This window comes from Salmo trutta, chromosome 17, assembly GCF_901001165.1.
Source record: "Salmo trutta chromosome 17, fSalTru1.1, whole genome shotgun sequence".
In the NCBI taxonomy this organism is placed as follows: domain Eukaryota; kingdom Metazoa; phylum Chordata; class Actinopteri; order Salmoniformes; family Salmonidae; genus Salmo; species Salmo trutta.
Genome location: NC_042973.1, coordinates 26,912,010 through 26,932,499, shown reverse-complemented (window position 1 = coordinate 26,932,499; position 20,490 = coordinate 26,912,010). Strand labels below are relative to the sequence as shown.

The 20,490-nt window shown below is 44.2% G+C and overlaps 1 protein-coding gene across 2 annotated transcripts in view; it reads left to right on the top strand.

Moving 5' to 3' along the window:
• necab2 (N-terminal EF-hand calcium binding protein 2) overlaps nucleotides 1-20,490 on the top strand; it is a 117,281-nt gene that overhangs the window by 89,440 nt on the left and 7,351 nt on the right. The window contains exons 9-10 of one of the 2 annotated variants that reach the window (XM_029696346.1): nucleotides 2,985-3,041; nucleotides 17,275-17,387. In XM_029696346.1, coding sequence (XP_029552206.1) covers nucleotides 2,985-3,041; nucleotides 17,275-17,387 — 170 coding nt within the window. The remainder of the gene's footprint in view (nucleotides 1-2,984; nucleotides 3,042-17,274; nucleotides 17,388-20,490) is intronic. The other variant, XM_029696347.1, reaches the window with a different exon arrangement.

Here is a 20,490-nt window from a genome sequence, read left to right as displayed (position 1 = left end):
GTTAAACAAATCAAAATATATTTTAGATTCTTCAAAGTAGCCACCCTTTGCCTTGATGACAGCTTTGCGCACTCTTGGCATTCTCTCAACCAGCTTCATCTGGAATGATTTTCCAACAGTCTTCAAGGAGTTCCCACATATGCTGAGCACTTGTTGGCTGCTTTTCCTTCACTCTGCGGTCCAACTCATCCCAAACCATCTCAAATGGGTTGAGGTCGGGTGATTGTGGAGGCCAGGTCATCTGATGCAGCACTCCATCACTCTCCTTCTTGGTCAAATAGCCCTTACATAGCCTGGAGATGTGTTTGGTCATTGTCCTATTGAAAAACAAATGATAGTCCCAATAAGCGCAAACCTGATGGGATGGTGTATCGCTGCAGAATGCTGTGGTAGCCATGCTGGTTAAGTGTTCCTTGAATTCTAAATAAATCACTGACAGTGTCACCAGCAAAGCACCATCACACCTCCTCCTCCATGCTTCACGGTGGGAACCACACATGCAGAGATCATGTGTCTCACAAAAACACGGCAGTTGGAACCCAAAATCTCACATTTGGACTCATCAGACCAAAGGACAGATTTACACCTCTCTAATGTCCATTGCTCGTGTTTCTTGGCCCAAGGAAGTCTCTTCTTATTATTGGTGTCCTTTAGTAATGGTTTCTTTGCAGTAATTCGACCAAGAAGGCCTGATTCACGCTGTCTCTTCTGACCAGTTCTTGCCATAATATGTACTTTTAACAAGGCACACCTGCTAATTGAAATGCATTCCAGGTGACTACCTCATGAAGCTGGTTGAGAGAATTCCAAGAATGTTTCCAAGCTGTCATCAATGCTACTTTGAAGAATCTAAAATCTGAGAGAGAGAGACGGGGTCAGTCATCAGAACAGTATGAAAGCAAGTCTTGAGTCTGCTGTGACAATCTAGAGAGGAAATCTGGATAAAAATAAAAATATATACATTGGTCAAAAAAATAAAGGGAACACTTAAACAACACAATGTAACTCCAAGTCAATCACACTTCTGTGAAATCAAACTGTCCACTTAGGAAGCAACACTGATTGACAATACATTTCACATGCTGTTGTGCAAATGGAATAGACAACAGGTGGAAATTATAGGCAATTAGCAAGACACCCCCAATAAAGGAGTGGTTCTGCAGGTGGGGACCACAGACCACTACTCAGTTCCTATGCTTCCTGGCTGATGTTTTGGTCACTTTTGAATGCTGGCGGTGCTTTCACTCTAGTGGTAGCATGAGACGGAGTCTACAACCCACACAAGTGGCTCAGGTAGTGCAGCTCCTCCAGGATGGCACATCAATGCGAGCTGTGGCAAGAAGGTTTGCTGTGTCTGTCAGCGTAGTGTCCAGAGCATGGAGGCGCTACCAGGAGACAGGCCAGTACATCAGGAGACGTGGAGGAGGCCATAGGAGGTCAACAACCCAGCAGCAGAACCGCTACCTCCGCCTTTGTGCAAGGAGGAGCAGGAGGAGCACTGCCAGAGCCCTGCAAAATGACCTCCAGCAGGCCACAAATATGCATGTGTCTGCTCAAACAATCAGAAACAGACTCCATGAGGGTGGTATGAGGGCCCGACATCCACAGGTGGGGGTTGTGCTTACAGCCCAACACCGTGCAGGACGTTTGGCATTTGCCAGAGAACACCAAGATTGGCAAATTTGCCACTGGCGCCCTGTGCTCTTCACAAATGAAAGCAGGTTCACACTGAGCACGTGACAGACGTGACAGAGTCTGGAGACGCCGTGGAGAACGTTCTGCTGCCTGCAACATCCTCCAGCATGACTGGTTTGGCGGTGGGTCAGTTATGGTGTGGGGTGGCATTTCTTTGGGGGGCCGCACAGCCCTCCATGTGCTCGCCAGAGGTAGCCTGACTGCCATTAGGTACTGAGATGAGATCCTCAGACCCCTTGTGAGACCAAATGCTGGTGCGGTTGGCCCTGGGTTCCTCCTAATGCAAGACAATGCTAGACCTCATGTGGCTGGAGTGTGTCAGCAGTTCCTGCAAGATGTAGGAACTATGGACTGGCCCGCCCGTTCCCCAGACCTGAATCCAATTGAGCACATCTGGGACATCATGTCTCGCTCCATCCACCAACGCCACGTTGCACCACAGACTGTCCAGGAGTTGGCGGATGCTTTAGTCCAGGTCTGGGAGGAGATCCCACAGGAGACCATCCACCACCTCATCAGGAGCATGCCCAGGCGTTGTAGGGAGGTCATACAGGCACGTGGAGGCCACACACACTACTGGGCCTCATTTTGACTTGTTTTAAGGACATTACAGTTCCTGCATTGATGCTATGGACTGGCCCGCCCGTTCCCCAGACCTGAATCCAATTGAGCACATCTGGGACATCATGTCTCGCTCCATCCACCAACGCCACGTTGCACCACAGACTGTCCAGGAGTTGGCGGATGCTTTAGTCCAGGTCTGGGAGGAGATCCCTCAGGAGACCATCCACCACCTCATCAGGAGCATTCCCAGGTGTTGTAGGGAGGTCATACAGGCACGTGGAGGCCACACACACTACTGAGCCTCATTTTGACTTGTTTTAAGGACATTACATCAAAGTTGGATCAGCCTGTAGTGTGGTTTTCCACTTTAATTTTGAGTGTGACTCCAAATCCAGACCTCCATGGGTTGATAAATTGGATTTCCATAGATTATTTTTGTGTGATTTTGTTGTCAGCACATTCAACTATGTAAAGAAAAAAGTATTTAATAAGATTATTTCTTTCATTCAGATCAAGGATGTGTTGTTTAAGTGTTCCCTTTATTTTTTTGAGCAGTATATATTTTTAAATTTCTGTTCAGTTGCAAATAAGAAATGTGAGGTGAAAAAACCTTCCCAACTGGGTTTATGCCGTGCAGAGTAGGGCTCCTCTGTTCCCCTGTTCCAGTTCTGCTTAGGGTTAACGCTAATGCAATTGTGGTTCTTGTGTTTTGGTTCTTATTGCAGACAGTTTGGTTTGACCTGCATCAGAGGCTAACAGACACTGATGGCACAGCCAGCGCAGTAAGTAGCATCTTTATGCCTGAGAGCCTAGTAGGGGGGCACTGTATGGCAGTGACACTGTGGAGGACTCGCTGCTCCACCACTCTCTACTCCTCACAACCCCCCATAGACACATCTCCATTCTGAATTTCCCAGCATTCACAGGGAATCATTGGCATCTCATATCCAACTCCTCTCCAGCAGAAAGCAGCCAATAAGGTTACCTCAAATTTATTTCCCATTTCAATCATGTCTAAAAGTTGCTTTTCGTCTCCATGCATGAAGAGCATGAGTGCATGTCATTTATGTTTTGCTATCAATGTACCGTAGTCAGATTCAGTGCTTCAGTTCAAAATATGGGGGGTTCTTTTACACTGCAACCTTAGGGCAAGCACACGGTCTGTTCATATTGTTGGCATGGCCTTATGCTTCCATATAAACAATTGCTAAACAATCTGGACTGTTTCCTGCAGTATAGCTAACTTCTTTAAATCAAATAAAATACTTCAACAAAATCGAAAAGACTCAAATGTTTATTTACAGTTTGTGTAGTCTGCGACAAGCATACTCTCCAAATGCCAAATGCTATTATGCTCTTATGACCCTTTCATCATTTTTCTTTGATTAAAGAGGCCAAAGTTTCTCCATCTGGTTCATGAAATAGATTGTCTTAATATATATATTTATAAATCGCTCCCTCAGCAGCATGACTGTATGAGATGTGGAGGCAGTGGCCTGTAGAGCTGACAGTTTGAGTAAGATGGAGAGATGGCAGTTCACACAGGGACAATCAGAGGTCTGATGGCTCTGATGAAAAATACATGGGCTGGTGTGTCTAACTGAGCATCAGTGCAGCTCCCCTTCCTCCGCTTGCTCCTAGGGTCCTACTGCAGCAGTGCACTGGCAGCTCCTGCTCTGAATCTGAACCAAGACACCCGTAACCTACCTCCGAATGTCTTCTGCCTTATTGATGCTTGAGGGATCAGAGCAAATGTAATTATTCCTTTTCACCCATTAATCTTGTTAGCGTCTAGAGCTATCATTTGCACTGACAAACAGGATTAGAGCAGGCTTCACCTGTCAGCTGGGCGGTCTGATTGGCGTGGGGCTGCATCTGCGCTCGTGCGCCCAAAGCTCAGTAGGGGCACATTGGTAGCCCGATGGGTATTCTTAAAGTGGGAGATAGGACTGAACTTTTTGACCCACCGTACTCTCAGCAGGGTTTCTCTTAGTGCTGTGAACATTACTGAAAGTGAGCCATCATCTCAGCATACGATCAAGAATAGAAAGATAGTGCCGAAAGTAATGTTTTTTACAAAAGCATGTACAGCGGAGGTGCTGGAGTTTGCCATCCACACTTGAAATTCCTTTTTGTATGGCATTTTAATACTGATATGGTACCATTACTGTATGTGTATTATACAATGTTTCTTAATGCAAATCCATCCCCCGCAAAAACTGAATCGTTCCAGTAATTTCCCCCTCCTCTCCAGCACCCAGGTCACACATATATGAGACTGGGGTCTGATTATTAGCTCTTTGATATGCCTTAGTCCCTATTTAATAAAATGCTAGCTTCCAACTTACTGTGCTACAGCTAATGATGCTCTGGCTTTGTTTTCTTGCTGTTTACTGAATGATACAAACATTCCCATTTTACAAATTGATTGCCTGCTTGAGAAATTGCTAGGTATTTTACATGTTATCCTAGAGGGGGTGGCAATGTGGTAAAATATTGATTGACATAAAATGGGGGGGGCATGCCCTCAAGTAGCACTCGGTAACGCATACAGCAACCTCATTACTTACTGGTTTATCTGATTTTACAGAGAGGAAAACCAAGGCCAGTCTATAGCCTAACCTGACAGAACAGAGCACACTTATTTTTACCTTCCATTACCCAGTTCAGTGATATAATGTACCTGGGACAGACCAGTGCTGCAGACCAGAGTTATCTGACCTGACTTTAGTCAGCACAATGGACATTGTGTGTAGCACCACTGTTACTTCTGACAGACCTATTTAATCCTGAGTGCAGCAGGGTAATAAACCTTTTCATCCACTCTCCAGTTGTTTTGTCTAGAATGTGAAACTCAATGTGGTGAGGGATCGGAGCATTGGAGGGAGTGAGCTGTAGTTATTGCTCACTGTGGGAGTGACCAGAGATCATACACTATCTCCATCTGGAGAGAGTCAGAATGAATTCTTCGTTGCTCTCGCGTATTGTGTCAGAAGTTTAAGGGTTTAGAATGCTGTTTCACAGTTGTTAAGTCTCCTAGACCACACACAACGTTATTTCAGATTGGAAGACCTGAATATAAATCATGGCCCTTGTCGATATAACCACTGTGCCATGAGGGATGGAGAGAAAGACACAGGGAGAGAGAGAGAGAGAGAGAGAGAAAGCTCTCCTTGCTCATTTGAAGCGTAGTATGGTGGGAAGGGATGTACCACTGCAGGAAGAGAATCGTCCCTCTAGGCACTGTATGATTCCTTTATCAACACTCCAAGACAGAGCCCTTTAATCTGGTTTTAAGTACAGCTGAATATATAAATATATGCAAATGTGTGTGAATAAATTAAGGAATGATTTACTGAGCTGGATTACAGTGAGGGATATCAATAAGGGAGCAGGGCTAGCTGAGGAAGGGGAGATGGAGGCCTGAAAAGGGGTGGGGGGGTATTCCCCAGATTCCATGGTAACGGTGTAATTTTGTAATTTCCCTCTGAGTTCTCCCCCTCCCCCATCTTCTTCCATACCCTATGGATGACACATTCCAATACATACACTACCGTACTATATATATATAACATTTACATAAACTACCATTCAAAAGTTTGTGGTCACTTAGAAATGTCCTTGTTTTTGAAAGAAAATAAATACTTTTTTTGTCCATTAAAATAACATCATATTGATCAGAAATACAGTGTAGACATTGTTAATGTTGTAAATGACTATTGTAGCTGGAAACGGCAGATTTTTTTATGGAATATCTACATAGGCTTACAGAGGCCCATTATCAGCAACCATCACTCCTGTGTTCCAATGGCACATTGTGTTAGCTAATCCAAGTTTATCATTTTAAAAGGCTAATTGGTCATTAGAAAACCCTTTTGCAATTATGTTAGCACAGCTGAAAACTGTTGTTCTGATTAAAGAAGCAATAAAACTGGCCTTCTTTAGACTAGTTGAGTATCTGGAGCATCAGCATTTGTGGGTTCGATTACAGGCTCAAAATGGCCAGAAAGAAAGAACTTTCTTCTGAAACTCGTCAGTCTATTCTTGTTCTGAGAAATGAAAGCTATTCCATGCAAGAAATTGCCAAGAAACTGAAGATCTCATACAACGCTGTGGACTACTCCCTTCACAGAACAGCGCAAACTGACTCTAACCAGAATAGAAAGAGGAGTGGGAGGCCCTGGTGCACAACTGAGCAAGAGGACAGTACATTAGAGGGTCTAGTTTGAGAAACAGACGCTTCACAAGTCCTCAACTGGCAGCTTCATTAAATAGTACCCGCAAAACACCAGTCTCAACGTCAACAGTGAAGAGGCGACTCCAGGATGCTCGCCTTCAAACAGGATTCATGTTTAGGAATATTTGATTTATTCTGTACAGGCTTCCTTCTTTTCACTCTGTCATTTAGGTTAGTATTGTGCAGTAACTACAACGTTGTTGATCCAAACTCAGTTTTCTCCTATCACAGCCATTAAACTCTGTAACTGTTTCAAAGTCACCATTGGCCTCATGGTGAAATCCCTGAGCGGTTACCTTCCTCTCCAGCAACTGAATTAGGAAGGACGCCGGTATCTTTGTAGTGACTGGGTGTATTGATACACCATCCAAAGTGTCAGTAATAACATCACCATGCTCAAACGGATTATAAGTGTCTGCTTTTTAAATGTTTACCCATCTACCAATAGGTGCCCTTCTTTGCGAGGCATTGGAAAACCTTCCTGGTCTTTGTAGTTGAATCTGTGTTTGAAATTCACTGCTCGACTGAGGGACCTTACAGATAATTATGTGTGGCGTACAGAGATTAGTTAGTCATTAACAAATCATGTTAAACACGATTATTGCAGTTCGTGCAACTTATTATGCAATTTGTTAAGCACATTTTAGGCTTACCATAACAAAGAGGTGTGAATACTGTCATAAGGCACTTTATATTAAATGTATTTATTAGACCCTTAGAATGCATTGGCTCAGAACAGGATTGCCAGATGCCCAACTTTTCTAGTGTTAATAACCTACATGACCAAAAGTATGTGAACATCTCATTCCAAAATCATGTGCATTAATATGGAGTTGGTCCACCCTTTGCTGCTATAACAGTCTCCACTCTTCTGGGAAGGCTTTCCACTAGATGTTGGAACATTGCTGCGGGGACTTAATTCCATTCAGCCACAAGAGCATTAGTGAGGTCGGGCGCTGATGTTGGGCGATTAGGCCTGGCTCGCAGTCGGCGTTCCTATTCATCCCAAAGGTGATCTATTGGGTTGAAGTCAGGGCTCTGTGCAGGCCAGACAAGTTCTTCCACACTGATCTCGACAAGCCATTTCTGTATGGATCTCGCTTTGTTTACGGGGTGCATTGTCATGTTGAAACAAGAAAGGGCATTCTCCAAACTGTTGCCACAAAGTTATCAGCACAGAATCATCTAGAATGTAATTGTATTCTGTAGCATTAAGCTGTTCCTTCACTGGAACTAAGGAGCTTAGCCCGAACCATGAAAAACAGCCCCAGACCATTATTCCTCTTCCACCTAACTTTACAGTTGGCACTATGCATTGGGGCAGGTAGCGTTCTCCTGGCATCCACCAAACCCAGATTTGTCCATCAGACTGCCAGATGGTGTAGCGTGATGGCATTGCGCATGGTGATCTTAGGCTTGTGTGCGGCTGCTCGGCCATGGAAAGCTATTTCATGAAGCTCCCGACGAACAGTTCTTGTGCTGACATTTCTTCCAGAGGCAGTTTGTAACTCGGTAATGAGTGTGATGAGTGTTGCAACCGGTCCCGTTATGTGTGCTTGTGTGGCCTACCACTTCGCAGCTGAGCCGTTGTTGCTCCTAGACGTTTCCACTTCTCAATAACATCACTTACAGTTGACCGGAGCAGCTCTAGCAGGGCAGAAATTTGACGAACTGACTTGTTGGAAAGATCCTATGACGGTGCCATGTTGAAAGTCACTGAGCTCTTCAGCAAGGCCATTCTACTGCCGAAGTTTGTCTTTGGAGATTGTACGGCTGTGTGCTCGACTTATACATTTGTCAGCAAGGGGTGTGTCTGAAATAGCCGAATCCACTAATTTGAAAGGGTGTCCACATACCTTTGCATATACAGTACCAGTCAAAAGTTTGGACACACCTACTCATTCCAGGGTTTTTCTTTATTTTTTCTATTTTCTACATTGTAGAATAATAGTGAAAAAAGGAAAAAGGAAACCGCACACTGCTCTTGATAGTATCACTGATATTTAATAAGCTTACGTATCGGCCTAACGGCCTTCGTCAGAGCTATAATAGTGAAGACATCAGAACCATGAAATAACACATATTGTCACGACTTCCGCCGAAGTCGGTCCCTCTCCTTGTTCGGGTGGCGTTCGGCGGTCGACGTCACCCGCCTTCTAGCCATCGCCGATCCACTTTTCATTTTCCATTTGTTTTGTTTTTGCTTTACACACCTGGTTTCAATTCGCCAATTACATGTTCATTATTTAACCCTCTGTTTTCCCCATGGTTTTTGTGCGTGATTGTTTTATGTATGTTCGGTCCGTTATTGTGGGCTCGGTATTACGACATGTTATTGTAATATTTGAGTAAAGTTACTTGTGTTACTCAACTCTGCTGTCCTGCGCCTGACTCCTCTGCACCAGCTACACCCAGACCACTACACATATGGAATCATGTAGTAACTAAAAAATGTTTTAAACAATCAAAATATATTTTAGATATTAGATTCTTCAAAGTAGCCACGCTTTGCCTTGATGACAGCTTTGCACACTCTTGGCGTTCTCCCAACCAACTTCATGAGGAATGATTTTTCAACAGTCTTGAAGGAGTTCCCACGTATGCTGAAGACTTGTTGGCTGCTTTTCCTTCACTCTGCGGTCCAATTATCCAAAACCATTTCAATTGGATTGGGAGATTGTGGAGGCTAGGTCATCTAATGCACCAATCCATCACTCTCCTTTGTCAAATAGCCTTTGCACAGCCTGGAGGTGTATTTTGAGTCATTGTACTGCTGAAAAACAAATGGTAGTCCCACTAAGCGCAAAACAGATGGGATGGTGTATCACTGCAGAATGCTGTGGTAGCCATGCTGGTTAAGTGTGCCTTGAATTCTAAATAAATCACAAACAGTGTCACCAGCAAAGCACCATCACACCTCCTCCTCCATGCTTCACGGTGGGAACCACACATGCGGAGATCATCCGTTCACCTACTCTGTGTCTCACAAAGACACGGCAGTTGGAACCCAAAATCTCAAATTTGGTTCATCAGACCAAAGGACAAATTTCCACCACTCTAATGTCCATTGCTTGTGTTTCGTGGCACAAACAAGTATCTTCTTCTTATTGGTTTCCTTTAGTAAATCAAATCAAATCAAATGTTATTGGTCACATACACATGGTTAGCAGATGTTATTGCGAGTGTAGCGAAATGCTTGTGCTTCTAGTTCCAACAGTGCAGCAATATCTAACAATTCCACAATAAATACCTAATACACACATATCTAAGTAAGGACTGGAATAAGAATATAGAAATATATTGATGAGCAATGTCAGTGCGGCATAGGCTAAGATGCAATAGATAGTATAGAATACAGTATATACATATGAGATGAGTAATGCAAGATATGTAAACATTACTAAAGTGAATAGTGTTCCATTTATTAAAGTGGCCAATGGTTACAAGTCTGTATCTAGCCAGCAGCCTCTCTGTGCTAGTGATGGCTTTTTAACAGTCTGATGGCCTTGAGATAGAAGCTGTTTTTCAGTCTCTCAGTCCCAGCTTTGATGCATCTGTACTGACCTCGCCTTCTGGATGGTAGTGGGGTGAACAGGCAGTGGCTCGGGTGGTTGTTGTCCTTGATGATACTTTTGGCCTTCCTGTGACATCGGGTGATGTAGGTGTCTTGGAGGGCAGGTAGTTTGCCACCGGTAATGCGTTGTGCAGACCGCACCACCCTCTGGAGAGCCTTGAGGTTGTGGGCGGTGCAGTTGCCGTACCAGGCGGTGATATAGCCCAACCGGATGCTCTCAATTGTGCATCTGTAAAAGTTTGAGAGTTTTAGGTGACAAGCCAAATTTCTTCAGCTCCCTGAGGTTGAAGAGACGCTGTTGCGCCTTCTTCACCACACTGTCTGTGTGGGTGGACCTTTTAAGTTTGTCAGTGATATGCACACCGAGGAATATAAAACTTTCCACCTTCTCCACTGCTGTCCTGTCTGTGGACAAGGGGGTGATCCCTCTGCTGTTTCCTGAAGTCCACGATCATCTCCTTTGTTTTGTTGAGTGAGAGGTTATTTTCCTGACACCGCACTCCGAGAGCCCTTACCTCCTCCCTATAGGCCGTCTCGTCGTTGTTGGTAATCAATCCTACTACCGTTGTGTTGTCGGCAAACTTGATGATTGAGTTGGAGGCGTGCGTGGCCACGCAGTCATGGTTGAACAGGGAGTACAGGAGGGGGCTGAGCACACACCCTTGTGGGGCCCCAGTGTTGAGGATCAGCGAAGTGGAGATGTTGTTTCCTTCATTCAACACCTGAGTGCGGCCCGACAGGAAGTCCAGGAGCCAATTGCACAGGGCGGGGTTCAGACCTAGAGCCTCAAGCTTAATGATGGGCTTGGAGGGTACTATGGTGTTGAATGCTGAGCTATAGTCAATGAACAGCATTCTAACATAGGTATTCCTCTTGTCTAGATGGGATAGGGCAGTGTGCAGTGTGATGGCGATTGCATCGTCTGTGGACCTGTTGGGGCTGTAAGCAAATTGAAGTGGGTCTAGGGTGACAGGTAAGGTGGAGGTGATATGATCCTTGACTAGTCTCTCAAAGCACTTCATGATGAGAGAAGTGAGTGCTATGGGGCGATAGTCATTTAGTCCAGTTACCTTTGCATTCTTGGGTACAGGAACAATGGTGGCCATCTTGAAGCATTTGGGGACAGCAGACTGGGATAGGGAGAGATTGAATATGTCCGTAAACACACCAGCCAGCTGGCCTGCGCATGCTCTGAGGACACGACTAGGAATGCCGTTTGGGCCGGCAGCCTTGCGAGGGTTAACACATTTAAATGTCTTACTCACGTCGGCCACAGAGAAGGAGAGCCCATAGACCTTGGTAGCGGGCCGCGTCGGTGGCACTGTATTATCCTCAAAGCGGGCATTTTGCTTATTTGATTGCCTTGCGGAGGGAATGACTACTCTGTTTGTATTCTGCCGTATTCCAAGTCGCCTTGCCATGGTTGAATGTGGTGGTAAGCGCTTTCAGTTTTGGCGAATGCTGCCATCTATCCACGGTTTCTGGTTGGGGTAGGTTTTAAGTCACAGTGGGTACAACATCTGCTATACACTTCCTTATAAACTCACTCACCGAATACGTCGATATCATTCTCTGAGGCTACCCGGAACCTATCCCAGTCCGCGTGATCAAAACAATCTTGAAGCGTGGATTCCGATTGGTCAGAACTGTGTTGAATAGTCCTTAGCACGGGTACTTCCTGTTTGAGTTTCTGCCTATAGGAAGAGAGGAGCAAAATGGAGTTGTGGTCAGATGCGCCAAAAGGAGGGCGGGGGAGGGCCTTGTATACATTGCGGAAGTTAGAGTAACAATGGTCCAGTGTTTCTCCAGCGCTACAGTCGATATGCTGATAGAATTTAGGTAGCCTTTTCCTTAAAATTGCTTTGTTAAAAAGCCCAGCTACAATAATTGCAGCCTCAGGATACAGTTGAAGTCAGAATGCACCTTAGCCAAATACATGCACCTTAGCCAAATACATTTAAACTCAGTTTTTCACAATTCCTGACATTTAATCCTAGTAAAAATTCCCTGTTTTAGGTGAGTTAGGGTCACCACTTTATTTTAAGAATGTGAAATGTCAGAATAATAGTAGAGAGAATGATTTATTTCAGCTTTTATTTCTTTCACCACATTCCCAGTGGGTCAGAAATTTACATACACTCAATTAGTATTTGGTAGCATTGCCTTTAAAATTGTTTAACTTGGGTCAAACGTTGTGGGTAGCCTTCCACAAGCTTCCCACAATAAGTTGGGTGATTTTTGGCCCATTCCTCCTGGCAGAGCTGGTGTAACTGAGTCAGGTTTGTAGGCCTCCTTGCTCGCACATGCTTTTTCAGTTCTGCCCACAAATTTTCTATAGAATTGAGGTCAGGGCTTTGTGATGGCCACTCCAATACCTTGACTTTGTTGTCCTTAAGCCATTTTGCCACAACTTTGGAAGTATGCTTGGGTTCATTGTCCATTTGGAAGACCCATTTGCGACCAAGCTTTAACGTCCTGACTGATGTCTTGAGATGTTGCTTTAATGTATCCACATTATTTTCATCCCTCATGATGCCATCTATTTTGTGAAGTGCACCAGTCCCTCCTGCAGCAAAGCACCGCCACAACATGATCCTGCCACCTCCGTGCTTCACAGCTGGGATGGTGTTCTTCGGCTTGCAAGCCTCCCCCTTTTTCCTCCAAACATAATGATGGCCTTTCAGGTTATGACGATATAGGACTCGTTTTACTTTGGATATAGATACTTTTGTACCTGTTTCCTCCAGCATCTTCACAAGGTCCTCTGCTGTTGTCTAATTTGCACTTTTCAAACCAAAGTATGTTCATCTCTAGGAGACAGAACGCGTCTCCTTCCTGAGCGGTATGACGGCTGCGTGGTCCCATGGTGTTTATACTTGCGTACTATTGTTTGTACAGATGAACGAGGTACCTTCAGGCATTTGGAAATTGCTCCCAAGGATGAACCAGACTTGTGGAGGTCTACAATTTTTTCCTGAGGTCTTGGCTGATTTTCTTTTGATTTTCCCATGATGTCAAGCAAAGAGGCACTGAGTTTGAATATAGGCCTTGAAATACATCCACAGGTACACCTCCAACTGACTCAAATTATGTCAATTAGCCCATCAGAAGCTTCTAAAGCCATGACATCATTTTCTAGAATTTTCCAAGCTGTTTAAAGGCACAGTCAACTTAGTGTATGTAAACTTCTGACCCACTGGAATTGTGATACAGCGAATTTTAAGTGAAATAATCTGTCTGTAAACAATTGTTGGAAAAATTACTTGTGTCATGCACAAAGTAGATGTCCTAACCGACTTGCCAAAACTATAGTTTGTTAACAAGAAATTTGTGGAGTGGTTGAAAAACAAGTTTTAATGACTCCAACCTAAGTGGCAGGTAGCCTAGTTGTTAGAGTGTTGGGCCAGTAACCGAAAGGTTGCTAGATCGAATCCCCGAGGTCAAGCTCTGTCATTCTGCCCCTGAACAAGGCAGTTAACCCACTGTTCCTAGGCCCTTATTTTAAATAAGAATTTTTTCTTAACTGACTTGCCTAGTTAAATAAAGGTAAAATTACAAATTAAAAAACTTCCGACTTCAACTGTTTATGGTTTCTAGTTTGCATAAAGTCCAGTGAAGTTCCTTGGGAGCTGTCTTGGTATCGGCTTGAGGGGGGATGTACACGGCTGTGACAATAAACTAAGAGAATTCTCCTGGGAAATAATACGGTCGGCATTTGATTGTGAGGAATTGTAGGTCAGGTGTTGTTACAATTACACCATGAGTCGTTAATCATGAAACATACATCCCTGCCCTTCTTCTTCCCAGGAAGATTTGTATTCCTGTCAGCGCGATGTACTGAAAATCCCGGTGGCTGTACCGACTCCGACAGCATATCCTGAGAGAGCCATGTTTCCGTGAAACAGAGTATGTTACAATCCCTGATGTCTCTCTGGAAAGCAACCCTTGCCCTGATTTCGTCAACTTTGTTATCTAAGGACTGGACATTAGCGAGTAATATACTCGGAAGCGGTGGGTGGTGTGCGCGCCTCCGACGTCTGACTAGAAGACCAAACCGACTCCCTCTGCTCCAGCGGCGTTGTTTTGGGTCGGCCTCTGGAATCAGTTCAAATGCCCTGGGTGGTGCGGATAAAGACTCCGCTTTGGGAAAGTTGTATTCCTGGTCGTAGTGCTGGTAAGTTGACGCCACTCTGATATCCAATAGTTCTTCCCGGTTGTATGTTATAACACAAGATTTTCTGGGCTAACAATGTCAAAAAAACTAAATACTGCAAAGTTTCCTAAGGACTAGAAGCGAGGCAGCCCTCACTGTCTGCGCTATTTTCATTAAGTAGTGGCTTCTTTGCAGCAATTCGACCATGAAGGCCTGATTCACGCAGTGTCATCTGAACAGTTGATGTTGAGATGTGTCACTTGAGCTCTGTGAAGCATTTATTTGGGCTACATTTTCTGAGGCTGGTAACTCTAATGAACTTATCTTCTGCAGCAGAGGTGACTCTGGGTCTTCCTTTCCTGTGGCGAACCTCATGAGAGCCAAATTCATCATAGCGCTGGATGGTTTTTGCGACTGCACTTGAAGAAACTTTCAAAGTTTTCCGTATTGACTGACCTTCATTACTTAAAGTAATGATATGGACTGTCGTTTCTCTTTGCTTATTTGAGCTGTTCATGACAAAATATGGACTGGGTCTTTTACCAAATAGGGCTATCTTCTGTATACCACCCCTTCCTTGTCACAACACAACGGATTGGCTCAAACGCATTAAGAAGGAAAGAATTTCCACAAATTAACTTTTAACAAGTCACACCTGTTAATTGAAATGCATTCCAGGTGACTACCTCATGAAGCTGGTTGAGAGAATGCCAAGAGTGTGCAAAGCTGTCATCAATGCAAAGGGTGGCTACTTTGAAGAATCTCAAATCTAAAATAGATGTTGATTTGTTTAACACTTTTTTTGGTTACTGCATGATTCCATATGTGTTATTTCGTCGTTTTGATATCTTCACTATTATTCTACAATGTAGAAAATAGTACAAATAAAGAAAAACCCAAACTTTTGACTGGTACTGTATATAAATATATACATGCAGGATTGGAAATTATGCAGACAATTACATTGATAGAACCCACAATCTATTTACAATATTAAAGCTGATCCACCCATTCGTTTTTTTTATTTTTTATTAAAAAAAGTGGGGTAAGGTGCGTCAACAGGTGCGTCATAGGTTACAGGAGGTCAAGTCACATAGATAGATTTCTAGGAATTTCTAAATAATTGGTGTTATAATTTTTTTATTACCATGCGCAGAAGAGTTAATTCATTGAGATGTACGTGAGTTACTTGCTGGATAAAAACACCAGAGAGTACTCAAATTCTGTGAGACACCCGACTCAAACGCTGAACAGTCAGAACTTAATTAACTATACGGATTTCAGTGGTTATCATGACGTCACATGCATCAATGGCCCACATGCCCAGACGACAGGGAAGTGGGGAAATCCGTTTACTTTGCATCTCCACGAGAGGAGTGGTCACCGTGTGGTTCCCCAGATCTGACATCCATCCTGCCTCCGGGGCCGGGAGCTCTTCCATCACTCAACTCACCTGCTGGGCAGTACTCCTAGAGAAAAAACTCGTACGACTGAATCAGACACAATGCACATTCATCCAGTACAGGAGGGAAGACGCCCAGCAAGGAAAGTACAGGGTGGTGTACACAGACCAGCAGCTCCTAGAGCTAGAGAAGGAGTTCCAGTACAGCCGCTACATCACCATCAGGAGGAAGACAGAGCTGGCCCTGAGCCTCAGCCTCTCAGAGAGACAGGTACAGATCTGGTTCCAGAACAGCCGCTACATCACCATCAGGAGGAAGACAGAGCTGGCCCTGAGCCTCAGCCTCTCAGAGAGACAGGTACAGATCTGGTTCCAGAACAGCCGCTACATCACCATCAGGAGGAAGACATAGCTGGCCCTGAGCCTCAGCCTCTCAGAGAGACAGGTACAGATCTGGTTCCAGAACAGCCGCTACATCACCATCAGGAGGAAGACAGAGCTGGCCCTGAGCCTCAGCCTCTCAGAGAGACAGGTACAGATCTGGTTCCAGAACAGCCGCTACATCACCATCAGGAGGAAGACAGAGCTGGCCCTGAGCCTCAGCCTCTCAGAGAGACGGGTACAGATCTGGTTCCAGAACAGCCGCTACATCACCATCAGGAGGAAGACATAGCTGGCCCTAAGCCTCAGCCTCTCAGAGAGACAGGTACAGATCTGGTTCCAGTACAGCCGCTAAATCACCATCAGGAGGAAGACATAGCTGGCCCTAAGCCTCAGAGAGACAGGTACAGATCTGGTTTCAGAACAGGTGAGCCAAGGAGCTGTCCCAGCAGGCCTCTAAGACCACAACCACCCAGACCCTTACCCCATCCAGCCTTGCTGACCCCGGAAATGGCTCCATGGCAACCAGCTCCAACAGCAGCAGCTTGTTGTCAGAGACAATATCAATCAAAGAGGAGTACTGAGTTCCTTTACTGTGGACAAACTGTACAGCTCTTGAATAACCATATTAAACTGTTGTTCCCATAAATAAATAAAAAGATAGCTAGGTGGGACAACCAAATATTACTGGCATAGTAAGTACACTTTTCCTCAATAAATTAGCTATCAGCAAAGCCGGGGGGTGGGGTCAAGTGCAAGTGTTGGTTCGGGGGGCGAACCAACACTTGCAAAAGGGCGAATGTACACCCAGGAAAAAATACTCTACCCTCCCCATAGCAAAAAATATATATTAGACAACCCTCCCCTATTTTGGACCCCCCTCACCCCAGTAAATTATGAACTCTCCCTAAAGATAACACATTAATCCTGAAGATAGCGCAAACATTATGCAAATTAGTTTTGTTTATACAGTAAGAGAGGGGTATGACAATAATCAGTTCTCTTTCATATGCCTAAGCTCTTTCCTAATGCTTATATTCAGTGGGAACATCCTACTTGATATTGCTGGATTAGCCTTAACCATTACTTTCTATTGGCAACTGACCTGGCAAAAATGGCAATCTGCAATACCATGGTTATATGGCACACTGCAAGCACTCCACAGAGCATTCCCATCACACGATATAATGGATTTTGTTACCTCTCTCTGTTTTTATCTACCTCTTTTTCTCAACCCCTCTCTCTTCCTTTGTCTTTCTCTCTCCCAGTCCCTGTACTTGATTCGTCAGGAGATGGCAGTATCCCAGAAGCAGCTGGGAGAGTTCTGCGAGGCCCTGAAGCAGTACCTGAAGAATGTCTCTGCCCAAAGAGACTGCTTCCAGTGGGTCCACCTATTTCCCTTTATCTGTCATTGTCAATCTTTCATAATAGTGACCTTTTGTCTGCTGTGTGTGTGTGTGTGTTTTATTTATGGCTGATCTATTCCCAACCTAACTGGTTATTTGTGGAACCCTGCTCAAGTACTTTAGCAATCCTCAATACACATTTTAATATGCGAGACTGATGCTTGACGCCAGTGACTTCTGCACTGACACATTTCTTTGTTAACACGATTGTGTCATGCCTTTACAAATCCTCATATTCATCTCTGGAGTGATGGGCTGTGCCTTCATAATGCTTGTTTTGTCACAATGCTCAGCAAGGTACTAAACCCATCCCCCGGTATAATGGCAGGAAGCTCAGGGGAGAGAACATGAATAGATATGAGTAAATAAAGAGGACAAATAAGTCAACATTACAGTGACCTTGGTTGAGGGAGATGGGGAGAGACAGAGAGCCTCTGAGTGCTGGTGTGTGCAGGTTAGTAATGGCTGAGAATCCATCTGACAGAGAAAGGATGTGCTGCATGTGGACTGAAGAGGCAATCAGACCTGTGAAAGGTGTCTGGCCGCTAGATAAACCTGTTAGACACGCTGTTCTCCTCTGCCTCGCCACAACCATCATCAACTAGAAGGAATCTCCATGTGACAAGGGACCATGGAGTGGAAAATAGGGTTGAGCAGATTAGAGAAAGCTGGGTTTAGTTGGACAGAGCCCCTGATCTTTTGCTCTGAGGTAGCCTACTACACAACCTCCAAATACACTAGAGCATTGCTGTCGTAGCGAGGATTTTTCTTTATCAAGAGCTGCTTTGTAGAGAAGATGACATGTACAGTTGAAGTCAGAAGTTTACATACACTTAGGTTGGAGTCATTAAAACTTGTTTTTCAACCACTCCACAAATTTCTATAGTTTTGGCAAATCGGTTAGGACATCTACTTTGTGCACGACACAAGTAATTTTCCCAACAATTGTTTACAGACAGATTATTTCCCTTATAATTCACTGTATCACAATTCCAGTGGGTCAGAAGTTTACATACACTAAGTTGACTGTGCCTTTTAAACAGCTTGGAAAATTCCAGAAAATGATGTCATGGCTTTAGAAGCTTCTGATAGACTAATTGACATAATTTGAGTCAGTTGGAGGTGTACCTGTGGATGTATTTCAAGGCCTACCTTCAAACTCATAGCCTCTTTGCTTGACATCATGGGAAAATCAAAAGAAATCAGCCAAGACCTCAAGAAAAAAAATGTAGACCTCCACAAGTCTGGTTCATCCTTGGGAGCAATTTCCAAACGCCTGAAGGTACCCCGTTCATCTGTACAAACAATAGTACGCAAGTATAAACACCCTGGGTGTCACGCCCTGACCTGAGAGAGACGTTTTATTTCTCTATTTTGTTAGGTCAGGGTGTGGGTTGGGCATTCTATGTGTTATATTTCTATGTTGTTTTTTTCCTTTGATTGGCCTAGTATGGTTTCCAATCAGAGGCAGCTGTCTATCGTTGTCTCTGATTGGGAATCATACTTAGGCAGCCCTTTTTCCCTCCTTCAGTGTGGTATCTTGTTTTTGTACAGCTCAGTAAGCCTGCAGAACGTGACGTTAGTTTTTCGTTGTTTATTATTTTGATTTAGTGTTCTGAGTTAAATAAAATAGAAATATGAACACTTACCACGCTGCACCTTGGTCTTCTCCTTACGACGATCGTCACAATGGGACCACGCAGCCGTCATACCGCTCAGGAAGGAGATGCGTTCTGTCTCCTAGAGATGAACGTACTTTGGTGCGAAAAGTGCAAATCAATCCCAGAACAACAGTAAAGGACCTTGTGAAGATGCTGGAGGAAACAGGTACAAAAGTATCTATATCCAAAGTAAAACGAGTCCTATATAGACATAACCTGAAAGGCCGCTCGGCAAGGAAGAAGCGACTGCTCCAAAACCGCCATAAAAAAGCCCGACTACGGTTTGCAACTGCACATGGGGAGAAAGATCGTACTTTTTGGAGAAATGTCCTCTGGTCTGATGAAACAAAAATAGAACTGTTTGGCCATAACGACCACCGTTATGTTTGGAGGAAAAAGGGGGAGGTTTGCAAGCCGAAGAACACCATCCCAACCGTGATGCACGGGGTTGGCAGCATCATGTTGTGGGGGTGCTTTGCTGCAGGAGGGACTAGTGCACTTAACAAAATAGATGGCATCATGAGTAAGGAAAATTATGTGGATATATTGAAGCAAAATCTGAAGACATCAGTCAGGAAGTTAAAGCTTGGTCGCAAATGGGCTGAAATAAATCCTTTTCTCTACTATTATTCTGACATTTCACAGTCTTAAAATAAAGTGGTGGTCCTAACTGACCTAAGACAGGGAATTTTTATGAGGATTAAATGTCAGGAATTGTGAAAAACTGAGTTTAAATGTATTTGGCTAAGGTGTATGAAAACTTCCGACTTCAAATGTATCTTATTTCCTATCATGCAAATCAATGTAGCAGCAGATTCTTAGGCCGTGTAAGACTCAGTTCAAAAGGACGAGTTCCTCTACAGTCCGTTTCAGAAAGACTCCCTGGAGCCAAGTCCAGGAAATGGGCCGCGTGTTGTCAGCAGCGTTTTGTAATCTCATCATAATGCACATAGGGTCGGTGAATAATTTATCACTGAGGAATTGGGCTCTGAGTCTGTACTGCTTCTACTGCTGCTGCTGAATAGGCAATTTTCTTGTGTCTTTTCTAGTCTCACACACCACCACAATCTAGGTCTGACACTTTCTTTTCCTCCCTCTCATCTCTTTACTCTTGGTTCCTATAAGTGCTTATATATGGTACTAATACATCCTGTCAAACTCCATAAGAATATGTCCTTCTTTTTAGTCATTGAACTCAGACTCAGATACACACAAACGCTGGCAAAGTTATGGGAAGGAAGCACATAAATGAATGCACAGACGCACACTAAATCAACCTCCCACTGTCCACAGCTTTCTTTTAGATGGACACACACTGGCTTGGACATAATGTTTCTTTGGTTTGATTAATGTGATTGTTGAGCCTTGCACAGCATCTGCCCTTCAAATGAAACAATGTAGTGGTCTAATATAGATG